Source organism: Giraffa tippelskirchi, chromosome 9 (assembly GCF_054371585.1).
Source record: "Giraffa tippelskirchi isolate mGirTip1 chromosome 9, T2T-mGirTip1v1.2.pri, whole genome shotgun sequence".
NCBI lineage: Eukaryota > Metazoa > Chordata > Mammalia > Artiodactyla > Giraffidae > Giraffa > Giraffa tippelskirchi.
The window spans coordinates 85,962,490-85,978,596 of NC_137283.1; the positions used below are offsets into that span (position 1 = coordinate 85,962,490).

The window sequence follows — 16,107 nt, forward strand, 5'->3', positions numbered from 1 at the left end:
TAATTTGCACAGAGGTTTTCTTGATTCCTTGTTGACTGTTAAGCTGCACATGTACAGGAGGACCCTTCACAAGGCCAAACAAAGAAAAACTACTCAGTAAAGAAATACTGCAAAGAGGTTGTGAGCTGAACAATAGCGAGACCTCACACAGTGCTTGGTATGATCCAAATTCTATCCAGCTGTAAAACCAAGACCTTGTTTAATAAGGCAATCAGTGGAGACTCTAAAATGTTGGACCTTAGCACTATAGCACTTTATAGTTCTAGGGTGAAGACTATTTTAGATGTATTCTAACAGAGCTTGGAAACACAGCACAAAGAGAACTTGTTGATTCACGGGTAATGTAGCTGGCTGCCAAAAGAACATTATCGTTGTTGTTGTTCAGTTGCCATGTTGCATCCACCTCTTTGTGACCCCATGGACTGCATCATGCCAGGCTTCCCTGTCCTGCACTATCTCCAGTAGTTTGTTCAAATTCATGTCCATTTAGTCTATGATGCTATCTAACCATCTCATCCTCTACTGCACCCTTCTCCTTTTGCCTTCAATCTTTCCCAGCATCAAGGTCTTTTCCAATGAGTAGAGTCTTTGTATCAGGTGACCAAAGTTTTGGAGCTTCAACTTCAGCATCAGTCCTTCCTATGAATATTCAGAGTGTGAATGCTAAGTGGGAATTGATCCTTTCAAATTGTGATGCTAGAAAAGATTCTTTTTTTGTTGTTGTTTTTTTTGTTTGTTTTGTTGTTGTTGTTGTTGTTGTTTTTTGTTGTTTTTTTAAGTAAATTTATTTATTTTAGTTGGGGGGCTATAAAAGATTCTTGAGAGTCCCTTGGACTGCAAAGAGATCAAACCAGTCCATCCTAAAGGAAATCAGTCCTGAATATTCATTGGAAGGACTGATGCTGAAGCTGAAACTCCAATACTTTGGCCACCTGATGTGAAGAACTGAGTCGTTGGAAAAGACCCTGATGCTGGGAAAGATTGAAGGCAGGAGGAGAAGTCCCTGACAGTGGATGAGATGGTTGAATGGCATCAACAACTTGATGGACATGAGTTTGAACAAGCTCCAGGAGTTGGTGATGGACAGGGAAGCCTGGCATGCTGCAGTCCACAGAGTCACAAAGAGTCGGACACGACTGAACGACTGAACTGAACTGAGCTGATTTCCTTTAGGATTGACTGGTTTGATCTCTTTGCAGTGCAAGGCACTCTCAAGAATCTTTTCCAGCACGATAATTTGAAAGGATCAATTCATCAGCACTTAGCCTTCTTTATGGTCCAAGTCTTAAATCGGTGTGTGTGTGTGTGTGTGTGTGTGTGTGTGAAAAGATGCTTAACATCATTAATCATTAGGCAAATGTAAATCAGAGCCTCAGTGGGATGTCGTCTCACACCTCTCAGAATGGTGGTCATCATCAAGTACACAAATCACAGGTGTTAGCGAGGATGTGGAGACATGGAAACCCAGTTTGGTGGGAATGTAAATTGGTACTGCCACTGTGGAAAACAGTATGGAAGTTTCTCATTAAACTGAAAATAGAACTACCATATGACTCGGCAATTCCACTCTCAGGGTATATGTATCCAAAAAATACGAATTAAAAGACGCATGCACCTCAGTGTTCACAGCAGCAGCATCTATGATTGCCGGTTAAAGAAGGAAGCTAAGTGTCCATCAAGAGGTGAGTAGATGAAGATGTGACTGCACACACACACAGACGCCCACTGGAATACGGCTTAGCAATAACAAAAAGAATAAAATCTTGCTGTTTGTAGCAACGTGGACGGACTTGGAGAACCTTATACTAAGTGAGGTAAGACAGAGAAAGACAAATACATCACTTATATATGGAATGTAAAAAAATACAGCAAACTAGTGAATATAGCAAAAAAGGAACAGACTCACAGATGAAGAGAAGAAGCTAGTAGTTACCAGTGGGGAGAAGGTAGGGGGAGGGACAACATAGGGGTAGGAGGAAAAAAGGGTTACTATAGGATTATATAAAATCATGTGTGTGAAACTTCTGAAAGTTGTAAAGCACTACAGGATTTAAGGAAGCTTTCATTCAATTAGAAGAAGAAAACATGAATAAGGAGATGAACAGGAAATTTCAACATAAATATAAAAGCAGTATATACCAAGAAAACTGTGAAAATAAGTAAATATAAATATGAAAAAAATTTTGGCAGTATTCTTAACAATATAGACTAAATGCACACATTCCTTGAAAGCTGAAAATTACCAAAACTGACTCAAGAAAAAGTAGAAAACCGAAATTACACTGATTAAATAAAATTATGAACCTCTCTACAAAGACCACTCTGGGGCCAAATATATTATGCATTTAAGCAAGAAACTACCCAAACTCTCTTTAGAGACTGAAAGAATAAGGAACATTTGTGACTCATTTCCTGAGACTATCGTTACTTTATATCAAAACCAGACAGACATTGTGGGAAAACAAAGCAAAACTAAAAACAAATTCAAACTCTTACATGAACACAGAAGTGAAATCTTTACTATGTATTCTAAATAGAACCCAGCAACATACAAAAAAATAATAGATGATGTTCACGTGAGATTTATCTCAGAAATGCAAAGTTGTTTTCACATTCATAAAACAATCTGTATACTTCATAAGATTAACAGAAAGACCCACATTATCTGAGTATATGCAGAAAATTCAATTGCCAAAATTCACCACCCATTCATGATTTTTTCGAGCAAATACAAAAGTAAGAACAGAAGAAAACTTTCTCAACACAGTAAATTTTGTTTTCTGTGAAAACCTTAATGGATACACCATGGTGAAAGACTGAATGCTTTTCACCAAAGGTAAGGAACAAGGAAGGAATGTTCTGCTCCTCTCCTGTAGTTATCCTTGTACTAGCCCTCCTTGCCATTGCAGTAAGGCTGCTGTACTTTGAGAGAGGAAGCAGTAAAACTGTATTCAGAGTCAACGTGTTTAGAAACAGAGAAAATCCTAGAGTTTACCGAAAAAGTACCAAGTAGATAAGCCTGAAATGTAGCACACACTTATGGCCTATTGATTTTAGACATATCTTAAGGTAATTTGATCAGGAAAGACTGGATCAACAACTCAATATTAAAAAATGAGCAAAATATTTAAACACATGAAAAAATACATGCTGCTGGTGGTTTAGTCACTAAGTCGTATGTGACTCTTGAGACCCATGGGCTGTAGCCCATCAGGCCTCTCTGTCCATGAGATTCTCCAGGCAAGAATACTGGAGTGATGAGTTGCCATTTCCTTCTCCAGGGTATCCTCCTGACCCAGGAATCAAACCCAAGTCTCCTGCATTGCAGGCAGATTCTTTACCAAATAAGCTACAAGGGAATGGACAGTAAATACCTGAATAAAGTGTGGTTTGATTAGTCGGCAGAGAAATGCAATGGACAGTGACAAGAATGGCTAAATTTAAAAAGATTAACATGGCAAAGTTTTAAAGGGGTTCTGGGAAGTCATAAATTGCTCAATTCAGTCTTTCAGTTGTGTCTGACTCTTTGCAGCCCATGGAACACAGGACACCAGGCTTCCCTGTCCATCACCAACTCCTGGGGCTTGCTCAAACTCATGTCCATCGAGTCGGTGATGCCATCCAACCATCTCATCCTCTGTCATCCCCTTCTCCTCCTGCCTTCAATCTTTCCCTGCATCAGGGTCTTTTCCAATGAGTCAGTTCTTCGCATCAGGTAGCCAAAGTACTGGAGCTTTAGCTTCAGCATCAGTCCTTCCAATGAATATTCAGGACTGATTTCCTTTAGGATGGACTGGTTTGATCTCCTTGCAGTCAAAGGAACTCTTAGGAGTCTTCTCCAACACCACAGTTCAAAAGGATCAGTTCTTCGGTGCTCACCTTTCTTTATATCCCAACTCTCACACCCATACCTGACTACTGGAAAAACCATAGCTTTGACTAGATGAACAATTGTCAGCAAAGTAATGTCTCTACTTTTTAATATGCTGTCTAGGTTGGTCATAGCTTTTCTTCCCAGGAGCAGATGTCTTTTAATTTCATGGGTACAATCACCATCTGTAATGATTTTGGAGCCCAAAAAGTAAAGTCTCTCACGGTTTCCACATTGTTTCCCCATCTATTTGCCATGAAGCGATGGGACCGGATGCCATGATCTTAGTTTTTTGAATGTAGAGATTTAAGCCAACTTTTTCACTCTCCTCTTTCACTTTAATCAAGAGGCTCTTTAGTTCAAGGCTTTCTGCCATAAGGGTGGCATCATCTGCATATCTGAGGTAATTTATAATTCTCCTAGCAGTCTTGATTCCAGCTTGTACTTCATACATCCCAGCATTTCACATGATGTACTCTGCATATAAGTTAAAAAAACAGGATGACAATATACAACCTTGACGTACTCCTTTCTCAATTTGGAACCAGTCTGTTGTTCCATGTCCAGTTCTAACCGTTGCTTCTTGACCTGCATACAGGCTTCTCAGGAGGCAGATCAGGTGGTGTGGTATTCCCTTTTCTTTTAAGAATTTTCCACAGTTTGTTGTGATCCACACAGTCAAACGCTTTGGCATAGTCAGTAGAACAGAAGTAGATGTTTTTTCTGGAACTCTTTTGCCTTTTTGATGATCCAGCAGACATTGGCAATTTGATCTCTGGTTCCTCTGCCTTTTCTGAATCTAGCTTGAACATCTGGAAGTTCAGAGTTCACATGCTGTTGAAGCCTGGCTTGGAGAATTTCGAGCATTACTTTGCTAGCATGTGAGATGAGTCCAAATGTGCTGTAATTCGAGCGTACTTTGGCATTGCCTTTCTTTGGGAGTGGGATAAAAACTGATCTTTTCCAGTCCTGTGGCCACTGCTCAGTTTTCCAAATTTGCTGGCATATTGACTGCAGCACTTTCAAAGCATCATCTTTTAGGATCTGAAGTAACCCAAAAGGAATTCCATCACCTCCACTAGCTTTGTTTGTAGGGATTCTTCCTAAGGCCCACTTGATTTCTCATTCCAGGATGTCTGGCTCTAGGTGAGTGATCACACCATCGTGATTATCTGGGTCGTGAAGATCTTTTTTGTTTAGTTCTTCTGTGTATTCTTGCCACCTCTTCTTAATATCTTCTGCTTCTGATAGGTCCATACCATTTCTGTCCTTTATCAAGCCCATCTTTGCATGAAATGTTCCCTTGGTATCTCTAATTTTGTCGAAGAGATCTCTAATCTTTCCCATTCTATTGTTTTCCTCTATTTCTTTGCATTGATCACTGAGGAAAGCTTTCTTACCTCTGCTTGCTATTCTTTGGAATTCTGCATTCAGATGGTTATATCTTTCCTTTTCTCCTTTGCCTTTCGCTTCTCTTCTTTTTTCAGCTATTTGTAAGCCCTCCTCAGACAACCATTTTGCCTTTTTGCATTTCTTTTTCTAGGGGATGGACTTGATCACTGCCTCCTGTACAATGTCACGAACCTCCATCCATGGTTCTTCAGGCACTCTATCAGATCTAATCCCTTGAATCTATTTGTCACTTCCACTGTATAGTTGTAAGGGATTTGACTTAGGTCATACCTGAATGGTCTAGTGGTTTTCCCTAGTTTCTTCTATATATGTCTGAATTTGGCAATAAGGAGCTCATGATCTGAGCCACAGTCAGCTCCTGGTCTTGTTTTTGCTGACTGTATAGAGCTTCTCCATCTTTGGCTGCAAAGAATATAATCAATCTGATTTTGGTGTTGGCCATCTGGTGATGTCCATGTGTAGTCTTCTCTTGCTAGTGAGAATATAAAATAGACTAATAGTTCCTTGGAAAATAAGTTATGTACTTACCATATGGCCACACAATTCAGCAGCTATGTTCACAAGCACAATTGTCTGTAAATGTTCATAGTATAATTAATTTTAAGATTGTTAATTTGAGAACAACTCCATTCCACTGACAAGAGGACCAATAAGTAAATCAGCATAATTAGTAGAATATTATTCAACCATAAAATGTATTGTGTCAACAGCACACAACATCATGGATGAATCTAAATATACTAGGCTGAGAAAAGTAAACCAGACCTAAAAGAACATACAAGGTTTAATTAAATTTCTATTAAGTTCCAGAACAGGCAACATTAATGTATGGTGGAAGATACCAAAGTAGTGATTGATTTGGTGATGGCCCTGGGATTGACTAAAAGGAGCAGGAAGGATTAGAGTGTGGTTATAAGGACAGTTGTAGGCGACTGTCACAGTTCATCAAAATGGGCACTGAAGTTCTGGACACTCCACTGTCTGTAAACTACAACTCAATTAAAACATAGCGTTTGAAATTTAACAGTTTTTTTCTGAATCCAAAATAGGTATAATAGTAAAATTTTCTCGATACTTTTTGTTAATATAAATTTATTTTAATTGGAGGCTAATTACTTTACAATACTGTAGTGGTTTTGCCATACATTGACATGAATCCACCACAGGTGTACATGTGTTCCCCATGCTGACCCCCCCCAACCTCCCTCCCCATCCCATCCCTCTGGGTCATCCCAGTGCACCAGCCCTGAGCACCCTGTCTCATGCATCGAACCTGGACTGGTGATTCATTTCACATATGATAATATACATGTTTCAATGCTATTCTCCCAAATCATCCTACCCTCGCCCTCTCCCATAGAGTCCAAAAGACTGTTCTATACATCTGTGTCTCTTTTGCTGTCTCGCATATAGGGTTATTGTTACTATCTTTCTAAATTCCATATATATGCATTAGTATACTGTATTGATGTTTTTCTTTCTGGCTTACTTCACTCTGTATAATAGGCTCCAGTTTCATCCACCTCATTAGAACTGATTCAAATGCATTCTTTTTAATGGCTGAGTAATGTTCCATTATGTATATGTACCATAGCTTCCTTATCCATTTGTCTGCTGAGGGACATCTAGGTTGCTTCCATGTCCTGGCTATTATAAACAGTGCTGCGATGAACATTGGGGTACACGTGTCTCTTTCAATTCTGCTTTCCTCTCAATACTTTTTTTTTTTAATTAGTTTATTTATCTATTTTTTACCTTTACAATATTGTATTTGTTTTGCCGTACATTGTCATGAATCCACCACGGGTGTACATGTTTTCCCCTTCCAGAACCCCCCTCCCACCTCCCTAAAGCCAGTGTTTTAACTCAATTTTAATGTATATTCTTCATATGTAATCTGCATTGAATCAGATTAATGTGCAGGTGGGTTTGTATCCTCTAATGCTGTTATCTTTTTTATGGCTGTGTTTATTTATAAGAATGCAGTTTTCTTAGGTCTTGAAAAAACTACATGAAGCTGAACATAAAATTTTACTAATATTTTGACACATACGTATTTTGTATTGTCCTTTTTGGAGTCTTTTCTTATCAATTGATTAAAATTAATAATTTGTATCTGTCTCTCATTAGGAGTGACAGAGGCTTCTCATCATGATTGGTGTGTATTCACCATCTTGTACCAGTCATCTTGGTTTTCTGTTTGTTTTTAAAATAACTTGAAAAGTGACTCCCATAGGAATACACGGACTGCTGACATGTTGATTTTCTAAGGACTTGCATTGTTTGGCTATTCAAAACAGAGAACAAAATCAAGACATTGGTTTTAATTTTCTTACATTGTGCCAATGGGTCTTTGTGTTACAAAATTTTGTGAGTAACTCCTTCTTTGAATGAGTTGTTCCTCTTTTCAGGTAGAATTCAAACAGCTTTCCTTTAGGAAAAGCCAGCCAGTGCACAAATTGTTACAGAGAAAACATGGGGGCATTCTTGTTGTAAAAAAAGCAATAGACACATTTTTAGTAAGTTTTCTTTTTTGTTTATTAGAATTTTAGTAGTAAGTTTATAAGTTTGTCTAGATATCTAGATGGTACTTGATTTTCACAGAATCATCCTTCTTATCAGGTGTTATGAAAATTTTCTACTACTACTCTAAGTTGGTTTACTGGTATATTTCATTTCTAATTTTAGCAAAAGTGGAGTGTTTTGTTAATAGAAAGGCATTAGAAAGACAACATGGAAAAAGAGGCATACTGTTTAGTTTATACTTTATATGATTGTTAAAGAATCCTGTTCTGATCCTGGCTACCCATGAGAGCCCTGTAAACCAACCAGTTGCCTTGAGGTGAGAATAAGTAGGGAAGTGGCAAAGGTAGTATTTTTAAAGAAACTGAAATCAATAGAAAGACCTTTTCTATGATGTGTCAAGTAAAATCCGATAGGAGTCCAGAAACAAGGCAGAAATAGGCAGTACAGAGATTCAGTGAGGATCAGAATTGCTGTCCACACTTGGGAGCACACTCATGATTGGACTGTCAGGTTGAATCCTGTGAATCAGAGAGTCCTTATTCAATACCAGCTTTACTAATTATTTCAGAAATAGGCAAGGGCACAGGTGAAGCAGAAAGAGATGTGGGACGTTCTATACATTTCCTAAGATCCTTGTTGTGAGACATGTCTCTCTAGCCTCGAACAGTAGATGAGGTTCCCAAGTGAGATTGTGTGGGGATCTTTAACATAAAGAGGGAGCTTTATGTTGTTAAACATCTCCATTTTATAACCTGGAGAATTTTACAGCTCATATGACTGCCTTCAAGGAGCTGTGTCTCATAGATTCTGAGTCCATTTAGCTAAGTAATATTTTGCTAGGAACTGCCCACTAAGGACATTCACTAGATAAAATTTTATTCTAATAACAAGTGCCAGGAGATCCACTTGAGGAGGAGACAGGCCTGGTCATCAATTTATTTTCTTTCTCTCAGGGCATATCCCCAGTAAGTACCAGCAGCTTTATCTTCTTCCTCCCAGCTGGCTGTCAAGTTCCCGGAGTCTCTCTGTGCTTGAATTGTTTATGGAACAGAATCAACTGAGAAAGAAAAGAATTTTATAAAGGTATATTTCAGTTATTCGCAAGTAAACAGGATTATGGTATTTCACTAAAAGAATCTGTACAATTTATAATTATAATTATATAATTTTATATATTATACAATAAACTACATTCCAATAGGAAGAGGTAAATAATTCAGTAGAAAGGAAAAGTGAGCTAACAATATTAAAAGGCAGTTTAATAGAAGACAAAACACGAAGGAAAACTAACATGAATGAATGATGTTCGACCTCAGCAATGTCAGGAAATGCAAGTCTAGAAAACAGCGGTATGTTTCATACTGACTCTATTGACGTTAACTTAAAAAACTAAATTTGACAACAGTATCAAGTGTTAGTGATTGTGTGGGGAAGTGGAATTCATCACCTGGTAATGTCAAAGATACACACACGCACACACACACACATACATCTGACTCTAAGATACTGTGTATATTGCACAAAGGACACTGTGCAGGGATGTGCATGTTAGCATTTTTGTCATAGCTGGAAATTGTAAATAATAGTGTCCATTGTCAAAAGATGGCTGGGTGTGGTAGGGCTAACATGAATATTCTGTAGCAGTTAAAATGAATAAATGAAGTCTTCAAGTATCAACACTGATACGATTTGAAGCATAATTTTGATTTACAGAGAAGAAGGAAGTATCCAAGAAGGAAAGAGACCCAAATATACTAGACTTGACAATTTTATTTATAAGACTTTACACACACTTTACGCCACACACACAAAACGTGTCTCCAGTATATTCATACTTCTAAATTTTCTTTTAAAAATATAGAATCTGAAATAAATGTAAGAAAATGTTAATGAGTATTGAAAATATATAATTTGTGTACTCCAGAGCTATGCTTTTTGCACTGTGAAATTGTTTTATGTTGAAAAAATATTTCAGAACTAAAAATATAAAATAGATTCTAAAATAAAGAGTCTCCTTGGGTATCAGAACTATATTCATTTCAAATGAAACCTCAGTTTTTAATGGCTTTTTTACAGAAATGTTTTCTCCTTTGATATATTAATAGTTCATAACTCTCAGCATGTTTTGGGGTATAGTGACCAAGCTATTAAAAATGACTATGCTTTTAGAATAGTGATAATGTTGGGGTGAAATCTAAATTTAGAATATTATATGCATACTCATGTTAAATACTTTTTAAGTCTAATGTTTACAAAGTAAATGAAATTTCTGCATGAAAATAGATTTTTTAATTGGAAGTAAATCATGTTAGCAGAAGTAAAGCTTATTAACAGAAGAAAAGTAAAAACTCAGTTGCTTACATCAGGAGGCATTTTTACATTTCAGATGTCTATATAACTTGTTAAATAAAAGCTAAGCAACTCATTTATAAAAATAGAACATACAAATTAAAGATTCTGAATATGGAATGAGTTTATGCATACTTTCTTCAAAGTAAACTAGTTTTTTATATCAGCGCAAAATGTAGCAACAAAATAAGCATTTTTAATAAAATAAAAAGAACATAATCATAGCTCAGAGCAAGAAACAGCTGACCTATTTCAGTTGAGAGAGGAACCATATTATTTTCTGCAATTATGCATATTTTGATCATGTCTAAGATCTGGGAAGCCTGGTGCAGTCAGCAGTCATTCCATCAGGAAGAATAGATTTTACATCAAATTATGCTGAAGTGGACACTGTAAGGATTAAGGTTCCTTAGCATGGCTTTTCCCTTTTAATTTTGAATTGATTAACAAGGACTTAGAAATTCCCAACCATGAGCTTTATTTCAGATCAGGGTAGTTTTTTCTTTACCAGTGTTGTTGATGCAAGTAGTCATTTAACTACTAGGTAAGGATGAAATAAGACTCAAAAGTTATCAGAATGTACTATTGGCCTAAACATTTACACATCACTGAATGCATTTTCATAGCCAATTTTTTTAAATTAATGAATTAATTTATTTTAAGTTGGAGGATAATTGCTTTACAGTATTTTGTTGGTTTCTGCCATATATCAACATGCATCAGCCATAAGTATTTCTCTGTCCCCTCCCTCCTGAGCCTCCCTCCCACCTCCGTTTCCGTCTCTCCCTTCTAGGTTATCACAGAGCACAAATTTGAGCTTCCTGCGTCATACAGCCAATTCCCACTGGCTGTTTTATATATGGTGACATATATGTTTCAGTGCTACTTCTTATTAAAATAAAACTTCTGTCTCTGAGCTCAGCTGACAACGAAGATGAAAGTTAGCTTGAGCGTTTGCCACAGGGAGGCTAGATCTTTTTAGGTGATGTCTCCAAGGGTAAGCTCAGTCATTTTGGCTAAGAGCCTAGCTTTAGGATCACATGCCTGGTTAAAATGCCACGTGACTCCGTTGTCGTCTTGTGCCCATGCTCAGGCATGTCTGACTCTGGAACCCTTTCAACCGTAGCCCACCAGGCTCCTCTGCCCATGGGATTTTTCAGGCAAGAACACTGGAGTGGGTTGCCATGCCCTCCTCCAGGGGATCTTCTTGACCCAGGGATCAAACCCAAGTCTCTCGAGTCTCCTACATTGGCAGGCAGATTCCTTACCCACTGAGCCATCAGGGGAGCCCCATTTTAGCTGCCCTGCATATAGGTTCATCAGTACCATGGGGTGGAAGGTGGGTGGGAGGTTCAAGAGCGAGGGGACAAACATACACCTGTGACTGATCCATGTTGATGGATGGCAGAAACCAACATAATATTATAAAGCAATTATCTTCCAATTAAAAATTTTAAAAAATGTTAAATGCCATATGACTTCTGAAGTAATCTGTCTTGTCAGCAAATCAAATTTGAAGGCTCTGTAATGAATTACAAAGTTATAGGCAATGCAGAGGGATTTTTAAGTTAACCTTGAGGAGGCCTTTGGTAAAAATCTAGACTGTATAGGAAAAAACTCATTTTCTTCAACAAATTGATTGTATGATGGTGAGAAGAGGTGGAATGGGGAGAAAGAGAGAAAGGAGGCGGCTGTGTTTTAGGACAGCATCTTCCCAGAAGCTTGGGCGGAAACATCTCCTGCTAACAGACTGGGAGCAGGCCCTTGAGGAGCTGGAGACTGGAAGGAATCCTGGGGGTGTCTCTTTTTGTATCTGCTGTCTCTCCAGTGCCTTCCATCGTGGTCACGGTCATGTCAACATGTCAGCAGGTGCCAATAGCATGAATGGTTAAAACTGAAAGAAACCCAGGCTGTATGCAGAAAGCAGTGAGAAATGAGAATAGGAGAGGGGAGAGAGTGGACGTGGGGGGAGCCGAGAGGAGGAGTGAAAATTCTGATCGTCTCTGGGAGAGACACTGGGTATCATGTGATGTTTTCTCTGTTTCCGAAATTGGTTTTACAGATTTGACTGTTGTAAGTTTTTGGGGTGGTGGGATGTTGATGTTGATTTTTAAAAATATTTACTGAGCCTTTTAGAATCCTGGTGAAGTTTTGGACACACTGCTTACTTCAAATGCATGTTTTATGGTCGCATGGCATGTAGATAGTGACATTTTAAAATAAAACACAGTATTTCTGTGGAGTACAGCTTCCATTCAGGTGATATACTGAGAAGTTAACACTGGATAAATAAGTGGATGTTTTGTTTTATTTTTGCCTAAAAGTAAAATTTCTTCCGGTCTGTATATATAAGCTGTCTTATTTTGCAAAATCTCTGTCAACCAAAATAGTCTCAAAGTGTTTGGTAATTTTAATTGCACTTTTATTCTATTTAAATTTCGAGTTATAGGCCTGGTGAGAAAAAACAACCAAGGGGAAAGCTATAAAGATATAGGCAGACTTTTTTAACCTATTAAAGAAAACATCATTCAAAATAAGCACTTGAATTTCTGTCTAGTTCATGCTAGAGAGCATAATCAATGTACGATAAAAGACCAGGATGACTGATTGCTTATGAAAGAAAGGAAGGAAGGGAGAGAGGGAGGGAGAGAAGGAGGGGGGAGGAGGGAGGGAGGAAAAGAGAGAAGTCATTCAGTCGTGTCTGACTCTTTGCAACCCCGTGGACTGTGGCCCTCCAAGCTCCTCTGTGCATGGGATTTTCCAGGCAACTATATTGGAGTGGGTTGCCATTGCCTTCTCCAGGAGATCTTCCTGACGCAGGAATTGAACCCAGGTCTCCCGCATTGCAGGCAGACGCTTTACCGTCTGAGCCACCAGGGAAGACTGCTTATGATGGCCTCTCAAAATATGAAAATGAGTTATTCCTAGAATTGATGCGCTGATGTTTTGAAATAATCGTGAACCATGTATGAAGACAGAGATCTCATAGAATTCTGAAAGTGTGGGGGCAGAGAGCAGAGTGCTGGTGGGGAGCCTTTTCCTTTCTGACTCCATCATTAACTAGTTTAGTGGCTTTGGAGAATCCACTCTTCCAAGCCTAATTCCAAAATCAGATGCAGTTGCTGTTTGGTGAGAAGTGCTTTTTTTTTGTCCTCAGTAAATCGAATCAGAGTCTTAAGAGTGGCAGCCAACCCACCATGTGGTTTATTGAGACAGACTGCGTCATAATCACTCCACTTTTCTGGCCATTTTGCCATTTCAGCTCGGAGAACATCTCAAGGCTTGTAAAGAGCAGAGGCCAACACCAAGCACAGCTAAGTGCTGGTGCTCATTAGAATGGCTCATGAATCTGTTCGTGTTTGTCTTTTTCTTGACACAGTCATTGCCCATAGCTTTTTAAATCACGATATGAAAAATTCTTTGGGACGTCCCTGGTGCCTAAGTGGTAAAGAATCCACCCGCCAATGCTGAGACCCAGCTTTGATCCCTGGGTCAGGAAGATCCCCTGAAGAAGGAAATGGCAGCCCACTCCAGTACTCTTGCCTGGAAAACCCCATGGCAGACTGAACAAGAAGACAGCCGATGAATGTGGGAGGGAGAATGCGTTTATTTAATACTTTTAGGTATTCATAGCATGAAGATTAATTTGGTCACCTGGGCCATCGTATTGTTGGAAATTGATTCATCTTTTATCTTGGTTTTCTCTATTTATTTAATATATTTGGAAAATATATTGACGCATGGAGTGAATTGAGGCTCTGAATGGAAAAGAATTCAACTTCCCTGTTGTGTGTTGAATAAGACTAGGGCCTTTCCTGTGGTTTGTGATGCTTTAGTATATACTTTGTTTTCGCATGTAGAGTTTAGTCATTAATCTCACCTGTGGGTTCCCACACTACTACCCCACTAGTTACGGTAGCTTTAGTACATATTTTAATATACAGTTGTTACAATTACTTTTTATTAGTTGTTCTTCCTGTTCCTACTCCTAAATGGCCTTGACAGTAACTTTTTCAAGTTCAAAAACAAAACTGTGTAGATTTTCATTGAGAATTTTTTGAGGAAACATTTTAAAAATTATGTCTTCAAAAAGACCAATCACTGTAGTTTGTAGCTGACGTTCTCTATAGGTATCATATTTTCTAATTTTAATACCTTTGTCCTTACCCATGCTATGTCAACTAAAAATTCTCAGGTTCTTCCTCCATCATTTATTTGATTTTTCCATAATAGTGCTTGTTAGGTTTGTTGTCTTCAATGTGGATTTCAGTTTTCTTTTTGGAATTTCAGTTCCCATAAATTTGCCTCCTGTCACCACATTCCACTTTTACCTCATTTTTATATGCCCTCTGTAATTAAATCCTCTTGCCTTTTCATCTCTCTTGGCTTCCCCCTCTCATAACTGGCCCGTCCTTTCCTACCATTGAGCTTGTCCTTTTCTTTCTCAGAGCTTCCCTCTGTTCACTCTAGTCTCCTCAGTAAGTCTTTTTCATCCTGTTTCTCCTCCTGGTATTAATATTTGGGTTCTTTGCCTTTTCCTCTGTCTCCTCTCAGGGTTTCTCCTGGAATCTGTGTTTTGTTTTGTTGGCATTTTTCCTTATCTTCTTATGAGGAAAGCGTAATCGGATCTGCCCGAGATCTTCCCACAGACGCCTGTGGCATTCGTGCCTGGTTCGGGCACTCACTTGGGTGACAGGAGAAGCCCCTCTCCCAACCCTGTCCTGGGGAGCAGATTGTGGCACCTGTGCCCATTGCTTTTCTGTTGACCCGACATAGACCCTGGTACCCTTGGCCACTGTGCTTTGATGCGTTTACCGGAAGGTAGGGCTGGCGTGCTGGGCACTGACCGCGTCCCTGGCTTCTGCACATCTTGCCATGCACCAGTGCTCCCTGACCCCCCAGCCTGTTGTTTGGCATGTGCAGAAAAATGTATGGGAAGGTTATGGATTATGGTTCTCTCTTCAGCTTCATCAGCTTCTCGCTTAGAGTTTCTTTTTCCCTCACAGATTCATTAGTGCCGAATTGGAGGACTCGTAGGGAAAGTCATTTGTAGCCAGAATCCCTATCACCTTTGAAGGGTTCTGTGCCCTTACTAGAAATTGAAAGGAGGGAGGGAGCATTTCGTTATTCATTTATTTTGAGAGTTAATTTTTAAAAAATTAACTGTGCTTAAATAAAAGAATCAGTGGTGCTTTCTCTACAAGTTCCGAGGCGGTGTATAGAGTCATTCATCTCATACAGGAGCAAACAGTTGTGGGGGGACCAGGTGTACAGTGGCTGTCACAGCAGTTCTGTGCCTTAAAGTATAATTAATTCAAGAGGCTTTGAGTAAGTATAGAAAATAAAGCCAATTATTTCTGCTGTATTTGGCTAGGCTGGCAATAAAAATGTCAATTAAATATGATTAATTCTTACTTTTTTTCTGTAAGTGAGAGAATGTTTTGCTACCACGGCTGTCAGATTGAGGTCTGTCAGTACTGAAAAGGGATTATCAGAGTCATTTCAGTGTCATGAGAAAATCCAAGTATATTTCAATAATGGATCCTTTCCTGATTTTTTTGCTCCCTCTGGCAAGTAAAATTTTATTTGTTCTGAACAATTTTGTGATGCAGTTGAAACCTAACACCTTCTTAGAAGTCTTCTTTGATCACCCCAAGCAAAGGCACCCAAATCCTTCCCACTCCTATCTCTGTATGATAAATATTAACTTGTTTCATTGGAAATAACTATAACCAGGTATCATTTATGTGTCTTTTTTTCTAATGCACTGAAGTTAGCAAAAATGTCTTATCCATTGTCTTCTCTCTATATCTCATCTATGGGGAAAAAAATGTGTTACTCAAATCAGGACTGTTTTTTACTTTAAGTAGAGAGAAATCAACCCGTAATCAGCAACTCTCACTGACCTTGAAACACACACTACTTTCTAAACTCTGATTCACTCAAAA

The 16,107-nt window shown here is 38.6% G+C and overlaps 1 protein-coding gene across 5 annotated transcripts in view; it reads left to right on the forward strand.

Annotated features, from left to right (window-relative positions):
* MEI4 (meiotic double-stranded break formation protein 4) overlaps positions 1-16,107 on the forward strand; it is a 216,775-nt gene that overhangs the window by 154,820 nt on the left and 45,848 nt on the right. For 2 of the 5 annotated variants that reach the window (XM_081530383.1, XM_081530384.1), the window contains one exon: positions 8,764-8,893. The exons of the other annotated variants lie outside the window; for them this stretch is intronic. In XM_081530383.1, coding sequence (XP_081386509.1) covers positions 8,764-8,871 — 108 coding nt within the window. In that variant the 3' untranslated portion in view covers positions 8,872-8,893. The remainder of the gene's footprint in view (positions 1-8,763; positions 8,894-16,107) is intronic. 5 annotated transcript variants of the gene reach the window in all.